At 45.1% G+C, this 12,391-nt stretch overlaps 1 protein-coding gene across 23 annotated transcripts in view; it reads left to right on the plus strand.

The window, feature by feature from the left end:
- The window catches only part of BEND7 (BEN domain containing 7), an 85,931-nt gene that overhangs the window by 5,430 nt on the left and 68,110 nt on the right, over positions 1 to 12,391 (plus strand). For 21 of the 23 annotated variants that reach the window (XR_004177092.1, XM_031652485.1, XM_031652487.1 and 18 more), the window contains exons 3-4: positions 6,805 to 6,834; positions 7,858 to 7,962. The exons of the other annotated variants lie outside the window; for them this stretch is intronic. Coding sequence is in view for 20 of the 21 variants with exons in the window: in XM_031652485.1 (XP_031508345.1) it covers positions 6,805 to 6,834; positions 7,858 to 7,962 (135 nt within the window). In the remaining variant the exon portion in view is untranslated. The remainder of the gene's footprint in view (positions 1 to 6,804; positions 6,835 to 7,857; positions 7,963 to 12,391) is intronic. 23 annotated transcript variants of the gene reach the window in all.

Raw genomic sequence — 12,391 nt, forward strand, 5'->3', positions numbered from 1 at the left:
GTTTGGTACCAAAATACTAGAACTCTTTCCCCTATAACAAAGTACTGACACACTGTCCCAGGGATATTCTATAGGATTTTCTACATTCAAACATATGTGTTCCCTTTAGTACTATCTGCATCTATAAGATCAAAGTTTATGTCCTAGGTGAAAAAGAGTCTTCCAGAATGTAGCAGAGGTTCCCACATCAAGTCTCCTTCTGTGGAACATTTTTAGGCTGTTAACGAACATAGTGCATCTCACATGGTCGGGTAGCTCAGTAGTGTAAATGGCTTGGCCGAGTGCTTTAGGAATTACATATTTTTAATTGGATAATAGGGTCAGAAGACATTACTTTACCCTGTGGACATTGACTTTCTCAAGCTGGCTGTGATGGGACTACAACGAAGATTTAAGCACTGTTTGAAGGAAAACGGTTCCCTTAAGTCAATTCACCCAGTGTCTTTATGAGAAAATACCCCAAACTCAGCACTTTTCTGGAATGGGAGTGGGGTCAGAGATAGTCACAGAAATGGATAGGACAGGGACCTTGTTCTCGGAGATTCAGATCCAGTTGGAGAGGAGACAGGACACATTCAGGAAACAGGGTGCAGTATTCAGCAATCGTAAGAGCTGCAGTTGTTTAAGCACTTACTGTGTGCAAGGCAGCACATTGAGCACTTTACATGAAAGACCTGAGTGGCTCTTCGCAGAATGTCTGTACGAGTTATCGTCATCCCCATTTTGTAGATGAGCCTAGAGATGTCAAGGTGACCTGCCCAAGGTCTCTCAAGTAGGAAGTGCCACAGGTGGGGTTCCAGTACAGGTCTGCCTGAGCTTTGAACACTGTACTTAACCGCCTCCCTGTGAACAGTCATTAAACGACAAATGTGAATGGTCAGGGCAGCAGCAAATGCAGAGTTGGAAGGGGTAGAGGGGAGGGCTCTACAAAGCAGAGATGTTGAACTACAGGAAAGATTCGCTCCTGTATTTCTCCTCCCTGGAGAAGATTCCAGGTGGGAAGGGTGAGGGAGCCGGCAGTAAGCATCATTATAGCTCGACCATGAGTGTTGCACCTTATGGTTTAGAAAGTTCTTTCACATCTGTTTTCTCGGGATTTTTACCATATACCTGTGGGGTACTTAGGGTAGATATAATGATTCCTATAATGATGGGAACCAAAGCTCAGTTACCTGACCTGCTCATTAATAGCAGAGACCAGAGTAAACCCAGGCCTCCTCTCAAAGATCTTTCGCCTCTGCCCTGTGGAGCCAGGCAAAGCCAAGGCTCATGGAGGAGGCCTTAGCTGCTAGCAGGGCACTTATAGAAGGATTTTAATGAGACAATTAATTTATTATTCATAGCACTAATACAAATATAAAATGAAGTCTCTTTTGACACATTGGATTTTGGGTTACATTTATCATAGTATGTACATTTGAAACATGTTTGTCAGGTGTTCAGTCTCATTCATTTATTCATTCAACAGAAATTCACTGTGCTCCTTTTACATCCATGCCAAGCCCTGTTCTAGTTACTCTTTTTAGTATTCAGTTCAGTTATTCAGCTTTCCATAGATGAAGCACACAGTGTGGCTGCCATGCCAGGTGAGCAGGATCAACATCTCTGAAACTCTGAAATCTCTTTTCAGTGGCTTTCTTGATGACAGCTGCCCCCACTAGAGTCCCCAGAATCTCCCCAAAGAGGACACACTCGAAAAATTCCTGTGCACTTTTACAAGTTAGAGAGTTATCTCCCAGCCACGACGTCATTCTCCTCCCAGAGGACTGGGCAGGTCTGTTTGTAAGACGGAGGAGGTCTTCACCTGGAGTCAGGTGGCCTGGGTCCCACCCTGGTTCTTGGTTGGTTTCAAAAGGCTTAGGAGCTGAGCCCCTGCTCCCAAGAGGAAGAAGGGTCTAGTGTGTCACCATATCTGGGGCAGGAGTTGCAAACTTAGGGGAAATGAAGGGCCAAGAGGGAAAAGTAGAACCCCGAAATCCCAGTATTTCGAAGCAAGTGCTTCCCGACTCTGTTCCTCCCCGTCAAAGCTCCACCTTCAGCACGCTGGCCCCACTGTGTCCTTGTGTCCCTGTGCTCTTTCATGTCAGGCCTCTCCTTTTTTGGTGGTGGAATGAACGGGACAGACAACCAGGAGTGTCTCTTGGGGTTAAGTATGTGGCCGGTAATAGTGTCATTTACCCAGAGCTTGCTGTGTGCCAGGCACTATGTAAAGGACTTTGTAAATGTTATCCCATTAATTGTCCCAAGAAACGTGTTGTTTTTCCCTCTTGATGGATGAAGAATTTGAGGAGTTCACAGAGTTACTCAGTGCCAGAGCCAGGACGCAAGCCAGGGTCTGCCTGTCTCCAAAGCAAGCCCTTAACCGCATGGCAGGCTGTGTTCAAACGCGCTCCCAGGCGGAACCCCCGGCGTGTCCAGCAGATCAAAGGGGAGCAAAGCTGCTTGAAGAAAGGTCGAGGAGACCCAGAGCGCCTTATGTGTGTTCCACATTCCTCTGTGGGCCTCTGCAGAATGTTAGGGCACCCCCAGTCACTATTTTAAAACCCCTGGTCTAGACTGTTCCCAGGGCTTCATACAGCACCTGATATGTCTGATTATACTCTAGGACCAAAAAATGGCTTCAAAAACAATTGCAAGCGAAGTCAAAGTTTGGAGAGCCTCTTGAGGAGACTTAAATACCGATAGCTTCTTTCAATTTATGTGCACATATACATGTGTTTCAGTAGCTGTGGATGCAGAACTTTGTCGTTCTCACGTATGACTTGTTGCCTGAAGTCTGGGAGGCATTTGTATTTAGGCCATACAGGCCCTCCATTTCTCACTTAGTTTTTATTGCAGCTACACTGTGAGGTTGGTGTTGGGTTGGCCTCATGTTTTACAAATGGGAACCTCAACTCAGGGGTGAAAGTGATTTGCCCAAGGCTACATGGTCATTAGCTGACCACACTTTCCAGTCGGGTCTCCTGACATCCATGTCTGAGCTCTTCACCTTGTCAGAGCTGCCACCACTCCTTGCTCCAATCTGCTCACATAGGCTGATCTCAATACGTAACTTCTCACCCTCTCTCCTGCTTAGAGACTTCAGCTGCCTTGTCATGGGTTCTAGAATCAAGGCAAAGCCCTTCACTGAGTGTTTAGTATGCGTAGTGTGACCCGACCACATCTGCATCTCCCTGTCTCCAGCTTTCATGCAACCACCGTCCGTTGAGCCAGCCGGCTTCCTAAAGCAGGACTTCCAGGTGCAGAGGGGGCTCCACAGAGAGAAGGAATGGGGTGGCCAGGAGCTGCGGCCTGGGAAAGCCGCTGGGAAGAAAGGAGCTAGGGCTTGTTTACTGTCTCCCGAGTATGCTGGGCACTTCCGAACTTTATCTCATTTAACACTGAGACCAGCTCTGAGAAGGTATTGTCATTTCTCCTTTTATATGAGAAAAATGGGCCTTTAGAATTGCTAATGTATGTACGGTGATACAGCTAGGAGACAAGAGCCTGGATCTGGAATTTGGACATGGCCTGGCCGCAGTCTTTCACTGTAACACGCTGCTGTGGAGGAGTGAGGCCCCGCTCTCCCCCTCGTTCAGTTCGCTGTCTGTTTCTAACCCACCTTTCCAGCCTTCTCTTGCTCTTCACCCTCACTGAAAACATGTGCTGTTGTCAAACCGGCCACATCATTCCCTCCTTAAAGCACCTTCCTGTTCTCATCTCCGCCGTTTCACGGTGGCTCCTTCTCCATCCTAGCCTCCTACCATGCCTTACCCCATTTCCAAACTCCTTCCCCTAAAATCCTGTCTCTCCCATCGGTTTTTAAAGCCCAATTCAAATATTACCTTGGCCCGTAAGCCTTCTCAGTTTACATAGCATAGTAGAGAGAAGTCGGATTTAGAGTCAGAAAACCTTGCTTCGACTCTCAGGCTCCAGCTGTAACACGTTGGAGAACACTCTTGAGGGCTTTCCTCATCTTCTATAATAGAAGAATAATGTTGGCCCTCCTGACGCACATGGGAGATCCTGTATGGTAAAATGCTTTTTCAAACTGAAAAACACTGTGTTTGTGTTTTTATTACCCCATTCTTCCTCATTCTCCCAGATTTAGGAATTACCTTTTATTTTTTTGAGACAGAGTCTCGCTCTGTCGCCCAGGCTGGAGTGCAGTGGCGCCATCCCGGCTCACTGCAAGCCCCGTCTCCCGGGTTCACGCCATTCTCCTGCCTCAGCCTCCCAAGTATCTGGGACTACAGGCGCCCGCCACCACCCCCGGCTAATGTGTTTGTATTTTTAGCAGAGACGGAGTTTCACTGTGTTAGCCAGGATGGTCTCGATCTCCTGACCTCATGATCCGCCCACCTCGGCCTCCCAAAGTGCTGGGATTACAGGCGTGGGCCACCGCACCCGGCCTAGGAGTTATCTTTTCTTCTGATACTTGGGCACTAAGTAGTAACAGTACTCTTCTCTGGCACTCACCATGTGATGCCTAATATTGACTTATTTTTGTGTGTGGCTTTATTGTGCTCAAGTCACCCAGCAGATCCTCCCCCGAACCTTAACAGCTGCCACATTGAAATGGAGTTGTTTATTTGCAGGACTCTTCTAATCGCTCCTAATGTAAACTGTCAGATCCTAGAGGGCAAGTGTGACCTGAATTCATTTTGGATCCTTTGAGAACCTAGCATAATGCTGTATCCGCAATAGGTACTCTGCTGATAGGTCTTCAGATATGTGATTTAAATGCATGAATATATTGGACACTGTCGTTAGGACTCTGAAGATTTATTGTAAAGTATACTGCTATATTGAGATTGTAGAGACATTTAGTGAGCCAAACTAAAAGATGCCTCATTTAACTTTAAGCTTCTGTAACATACTAGAGTAGAAATTTGGGATTTCTGATGTTGATTTGTGAGATACAACTTCTTTTTTCAAATCTAGAAGAAACTGAAAAGGAGAACTCACATATGAAAGCCAGTGACATGTTGGAAACCAAAATTGGAAAATCACATTTGTTCTACTTGTTCCTTATTCTGCTGTAACACAGGTACAGCTTTAGAAAGGTGCTTAAGATAGCACTGGCCCGTCTGTAAACCGATGTTGACATTGTTGACTTCTCAGATTCCACATGAAGCAAGCTTTTCTACCTTAATTTAAGGACATACAGCCATGTATTAAAGATCACACCCACAAACCTTGGTGCCTTTCGGGTTTCTGAAGGAGTTAGGCCCCTGCACACAGCCACCCAAGTTGTACCTGCCCAAGGGGGCCCTGTGAGGGGCCAGTGGGGCTAACATGCAGCCTGCAGCCTGCTCGCCATGGTCCGCGTGGGGGCAGCAGCTGTCCTGAGGAAAAACCACCTCTTTCTGTTTCTCAGGAAGGCTCGTTGTGGTTCAGTAACTGGCCTGTAAATGAAAAGTGTGATATATTGTGGTCTTTTACTTTTCTTACACTGGTCATGACCAAATCATTGAAAAAATAATAATAAAGTCACGAAGGGTAGAATCTAAGGAAACATGTTGACAATTCAGCCTCTCTCTGATTTTATTTTCGGAGGAAAATCATATGGCCATCTATACGGTGAAATAAGGATTTTGAACCAGTGTGTTCTGCATCTCAAAGTTAAAAATAGACCTGGGATGTTGGCACAGGAAGTCTTTTATCCTTATAAGTAGCAGATTATCGGAAAGAAAGTGACCTGGACAGCAGTGCCCCAGCAGTAGCAGGGGAGTGGGGTCGGCGAAGGGCAGAAACCTGAACCTGCAGCCATTGCGATCCACATGGTGCCTTTCGGGTCCTGCGAGTATTGTGTGCAACTTGGGCTACCCCTCTGCCTGCAATTCTTTTCCATTTTTCAGAGACAGGGTCTCACTCTGTTGCCCTGGCTGGAGTGCATGGTGTGATCATAGCTCACTGAAGCCTCCAACTCCTGGGCTCAAGCTACTCAGCCTTCCAAGTAGCTGGGACTTCAGGCATGTACCACCATGCCCAGCTAATTTTTTTATTTTTTGTAGAGACAGCGTCTCCCTCTGTTGCACTAGTTGGTCTTGAACTCCTGGCCTCAAGCGATCCTCCAGCCTTGGCCTCCCACAGTGCTGGGGTTGTAGGTGTGATGCTTGAAATTCTTTGTCATCTAAGTGTACCCAAACTCCCTAGCATGACAGCTGAGACCCTGCAGGAACTGCCTCCGTCTACTACTTCCAGCTGATTCCTGACACTCCCCTGTTGCCTCCATGTACAGCAGCCATACCACACCACTTTTCATTCCTGCAGCAGCTCTCCTTCCTTACATTTTAGACTGTGCACTTCCTCACGTCATTGACATGCTTACCACTCTTCTGCCAAAAAAAAAAAAAAAAATTCTACAAAACATTACAAAAATTAGCCGGTGTAATGGTGCATACCTGTAGTCCCAACTACTCAGGAGGCTGAGGTGGGAGGATCAGTTGAGCCCCGGGGGTGGAAGTTGTAGTGAGCTGAGATAGCACCATTGCACTCCAGCCTGGGCAACAAGTGAGATCCTATCTCCAAAAAAAAAAAGAAAACCACAAGAAAATCCCAATAGGGCAACAAGTGCTTGCTTAATTTATTTGTTCCACTTGCTTCTTAAAGAATATAACCAGATATTCCAGTCAACACTTATTTTTTGTATGGTCACATATATCTTCAATGGACACTGAGAAATACAGTCTTTTACTTGAACCCTAAAATATAATGGCCTTTGGCACTAGAAATCCAAAAGCTTCCTTTGGTATCAACTCTTCCAAGCCTGTATGTATCCTGCTATCATCTAGCCTGATATCTTTGCATTTTTGTTTGCAGAACAATGTCTGGCACATTCTAGGAAATATCGTAAGTATTTGTTAAATAAACTTTTTTTTCCTTTGAGTTAGAGTCTCGCTGTGTCACCCAGGCTGGAGTACAGTGGTGCAATCTCGGCTCACTGCATCCTTCGCCTCTGATTCAAGTGATTCTCCTGCCTCAGCCTCCCGAGTAGCTGGCACTATAGGTGCGTGCCACCACGCCTGGCTAGTTTTTGTATTTTTAGTAGAGATGGGGTTTCACCATTTTGGCCAGGCAGGTCTTGAACTCCTGACCTCAAGTGATCTGCCCGCCTTGGCTTCCCAAACTGCTGGAATTACCGGCATGAGCCACCACGCCCAGCCTGTTTTCTATTTTATTAGGTAAAAGTCTCCCTTCTTTAAAGTCTAACTCTGAAGTAGGATGCCCTTCTGTGCCCCTGTGTGTCACCAGTCTCTGTGCCACCCCTCTCCCCGGGCCTCGCAGACTCACATGGCACAAGGGACAGCACCCCTGGAATCTTGCAACACTGGGGCCCTGGCATGTGCTCTGCCAGCCTCTTTGCCTGGAGTGACCTCGGCTACCCTTGCCTCCATGATCTTTTAATTGTCCTTCCAGTCTCAGCTTGAATTCCTTCAGGGCAAGACTCTGAGTGTTCAATGCTGTATTCCTACTGTAGTATTCCTTGGCACAGAGTAGATTCTTAATAACTATTTTTGAATACATGAGTTCCATGTTAAAACATATTAAAAGGTAATGTGCCTCCAGTTATCAGTAGATCGTGGGACGATTGAGATGAGGCCGTTTCCTTGTGCAGGATTGTCCCATGCGACACAGGAGGTCTTCATCCCACCCTCCACATGTCGGCAGTGTAAACGTACGTCAATGTTGATAGCAACCCATCTACACATTGAACCCATCAAATGCGCCCTCTGCGAATGTAAGCTACAGCATGGTCCTTAGCAGGCCAGGGTTGTGGGATCAGTCATTCTGAAGGCAATTTGGCTTTAAACAGGAAAAAAACTATTCCATTGCCATCAACTGAATGCACCTCCCTCATCCATTGTCTCACAGATACCACGATGAAGGGGGAGCAGATGAGAGGCTGTGCTGAACAATTTGGCCGCATGACCATAGTTAAGAGAGAGAGGTCAAAGGGCACATTCCACTGGTGGTCAGGTGACTGTGCCTCATTTCTCTACAAAGGATAGCTTATCGCACGCATATTTGATAATATATTTTCGAATCATTACAAAGTTTAGACAGATTTTCTTTCAGTATTCCATACAACCAATATCCTTGTAAATAAGAATCCATAAAATTGTTTTCTTAGTGTTGCATTTTTTTCAAACATGCAGAAATATACCGTGTTATTCAGATTCCAAGGGGTTTACAATGTTTTTTACTTGAAATCAAATTTTATATCTGAAAGGTTAATGGAGAAAACTAATTATGCTGCTATCTGGTAACCAAATGTGTGATGAGACATTTGTCTCTGTAATTAACAGCAAGGAACTTTTATAGTTCCATAAAATCAAATGCTACATAGAGTATTCTGTGAGCATTTGTTTGGCCGAGGTGTCCAAAACAGAGATGTTTATGGATGATATAAACTTGAGCTGAAATGTAATGCAGGTGTCTGTGTCTCTCGCAGCATTTCTCATTGTTGAAATGGAAGCAAAAGATTAATACCTTTACATTGTCATGATAAAATAAGTGATGTGTTCTTGGAACAGTGGAACGCTACATGAGTTACTCAGTAATTCCAAGAATTTATTCTGTTCCAGGAATAATATCCTTAACAATTTATTTTTACAGAAAAAGTTGATGCAATAGAATAGACTATGAAGTTGCTTGTGTGGTGAATGGAATTATATCTCTCAAGTATGACTTTACACCTACATAGGAAATGTAAAGAACCCCACAAAAATGCAAGGTTCAGGTACCTCTTAAAGGTGAAAAGTCAGGAGATGCAAAAGTTAAGGTTCCTCTGTTGCATTAACTCATTCTCATTGCACATAGATAATTTTTTCGATTACTAGCAAGACTTTAATGGGTTCCTTAATATGCACAGCATGAAATGTGGCTGAGGAGTTGCTACAGGAATATTAGCTTTAGCGTTTCTCTACAGGTTCAGTGTTCCTCTTTTCAACTCTCCACTGGGAGGGAGAGCCTGGTGCCGGCACACAGTAGAGCAGGGTGGCCCAGGTCCGACCTAGCTTCCCTGGTTTACTTGATCATTCTGGACAGGCAGCTTTTACTTCCCATTTGTTGAGGCAGGGGAAACTGAATTTCCCACCCATTATCTGCGATGAACTAGGAAGAAGATGGAGATGAGACATGTCCCTCGGGGAAGGCTTTCATGGGAATATGTGGCCGGATTTAGGCACCAAATGGCCTCTGCTTGCCACCCCGCTGCACACTCTACAGAAAGAAGGAGAACTGCACAGATGCCTCCGATGTGGGTTTATCTCTTGCACATCAGTGGTGGTGTTTTTCCATCAGCTTTCCTCAACCATATCTTCTCGTCATATCTGTTATTAGAATTGACGTTAATATATTCATATTGTAGATATTTATTGAAGCCACCATGCCAGGCTGGGAGGTTATAGAACCCACTAGGTTGTGATAAGAGAAATTAAGGATTCTGTGGGAACGTGAGTCCTCCCAGGCCTGAGGAATTAAGGAGTACGGCCCTTGAGAAAATGACCTTGAAACGGAGACCTGAAGGGCCAATCTGGTGTTGGGGCTGAGGACGTGGAAGGGGCAGCATGTGGGGACCAGCTTGTGAGACACAGGAAAAGGCCTTGGGCAGGGCCAGAGCTGCACGGACAGTCGCTTCTTGGATTCCGATTGAATTGTTCTGAAGGGAGGCCTGGGCACTTTTATTTTTTAAAAGTTGCCCCAGTGGTTCTCATGTGCAGCCAGACCCTAGAGCCAGACACCACCATAGAATAGGAGAAATGTGGCAGGAGCCAGGGCTGGAGCAGCGGCAAGGAGGCCCGGCCTCTCAGGGAGCTGCACCTCCATCCTGGGGATAGTGGCGCTCCATGGAGGTCCGCAGTGTAACTCGATTTGCATTTTTGAAAGATCACTCTAGCTTCAGGGTGGAATAGAATGGGAGGGGAGCAGTCCTGAAGGCTTGTGGCAGTAGCCCCATGGAGTGATACCAAGAATGGGGTGGTGGTGGGGAGAAGCGGTAGGATTCTAAAGTAATTTAGAAGTTATAAGAAGCAGGACTTGGTGACTAATCGGCTGTGGGAGGGAAGGAAAGAGGAATAACTCCTAGGTTTTTGGCTCGGACAGCTGAGTTGGCCCATTTACTAAGGCTAGGGGATGGTCATGATAAAATAACCTTTTTAGACATGATGTGAAGGTTGCTTTTGAGATGTCCAGGTGAGGCTATCTGGTAAGCAATTGGATGTATGGCTCTGGAGCCTTGAGGTGGAATCTGGGCTGGCGTCCTCTTGTACAGATAGTCAGTGGAGCCAGGAGAGAGGACGGGTGGATCCAGGAAGAGCATGGAGGGCGAGAAGACTGCCTAGGCCAGTGTCCTAAAACTGTGGACACTGAAGGCAATGTTTTGCGCACCAGTGGTTGTGACCTGTAAGTAGGTCATGATATCAATTTAGTGAATTGTCACCGACACTACAACAGTAACAATAGCAATAAGAAGAAGAAGAAAGAAATAGAGTAGAATAGAAAACATCAAAGTATACTGCATGCAGGGAAGGTAAATTCCTGACACTGTTGTTACGAGTTGTGTGCATGGTATACCTATCTGTATGTATGTTCTAGGTCATCATGACAAATGTATTTCTTGCTATGAACCATGGTCAGAAAAGTTTGGAAGCCACTGATTTAAGTTACTGTTGCCTTAGCCCCAGAGATTTCCCACGAGACTCACTCAGGGAAGGCTGCCATTCTCCAGGTCCCTTGGGCCCCAAGTTATCCAAATCCCTTGAGATCCTTGAAAGAAAAAGCCATTGTGAGTGTGATCTGTTTGTCATCATTATTAATAATATTTGCATTGAAAATGAAATTGTACAACAGCATGTGTGTTTAACTCTGAATATTTTAAAAGTTTAAATGACTGAAGAAATATAATCCAGACGGTACTTAATGATGTTCATACTTAACTGATCCATGAGGTAGATGTGGAATTCACATCTCAGGAAGGGAGGGATATTTGCATTTCTGTGTCAAGACTCTCTTAGCAGTTTTCTGTACAGGAGAGCAGAGGATCAGTGTTTCGACTTATATGGAAAAGGGCGCGTCTTTGCAAATAGTAAATTATGAACATTTTCTTGTCGAATGAAGGCAAGACTTGTGTTACTGTAGGAATTCAGAAGCAGCTCTTAATCTACAATCTTGTTCTATTTTTCCTAGGTGTATTGTCAGCCTTTGGAGACTTTTGCTGTGTGTTTCATAGAATCGTGAACACAAACTTTTATTTCACTTTTCTGAAGTTTTCATCTTTGGCTTTTGTAGAACTAACAGGCTTCACATGGACCACGTTTCCAGTTTGTTTTTTTCTAAGAGACAGGATCTCGCTATGTTGTCCAGGCTGGAGTGCAGAGGCTGTTCACAGGTGTGGTTATAGCATACTGCAGGCTTAAACTCCTGGGCTCAAGTGATCTCCTGCCTCAGCCTCACAAGTACGAATTTCCAATTTAAAAGGAAATATCAGCCTCATTCTTCTTAGTTTGGAGCAGTGCAACTAAGTCAGAATCTGTAAAGATGGTTTGGTCCAGTGATTTCCTTGTTTCCACCATGTGTGCTAACATTCCTAGGTAGTTAAGGTACCAGCTAGTTCACACGGCACCCACAGCTTGTTGTGACAGCTCCTTGGACACTGGCTTGATGGTCTCATGAATGGAGCCCTTCCTGCCATTCAGCTAGTTCCTTGAGCAGCTTAGTAGAGCAGTGCAGCATAGGGACCCAGAAGCCTGATGCATCCAATGCAGATCTCTGACCTCACAGTCTCTGCGTCTCCTGGGTAAAATGTGTACGTCAGTGCTCGAACCTCTTAGCTTGGTGTCAGGATTCAATGTAGGCAGGGTGCTTGCCAGAGGCCTGGTACATACTGAGTGCTCTGTAAGTGATATTAATAGCTTTAACACTCTTTCCCTTAAATACATCCAAATTCCTTTTAAGGATACGGGACTTGTAATGAATTTCAAGAGAAAGTGGCCTTAGCATGTATTCCAGGGATTACAACACATACCACACCCCAGCACCTCCCTGCTTGACTTTTCTTGCTGCCGTCTAGCTGCTGGTGGGTCAGTCGTTCCTGCCCAGTTTCACTGTGATGTTTTCAGGTCCACAGCTGCATCTACCAGTTGCCTTATACCCAGCTTGGGAATACTACAAGGAAAAGTTTGTAAATAATAATTCTAAATTATTTTTCCTCTAAAACAGTCATATATATTCATTTTGAAACAATTTTTTAAACAATTTATAAAGCTGAAAATAAAATAAAAAGTAAAAGATCCCAGCTGGTCTGAAGTTAGCAAGTTACCTCAGTTGATTGTTCATGGTGAGTTGTAGGTCAAACTCCTTCTACCGTTTCCCCCTTCTCACTAATACACTTGACTAGTTATTTGGG

This window comes from Papio anubis, chromosome 11, assembly GCF_008728515.1.
Source record: "Papio anubis isolate 15944 chromosome 11, Panubis1.0, whole genome shotgun sequence".
Classification (NCBI taxonomy): Eukaryota; Metazoa; Chordata; class Mammalia; order Primates; family Cercopithecidae; genus Papio; species Papio anubis.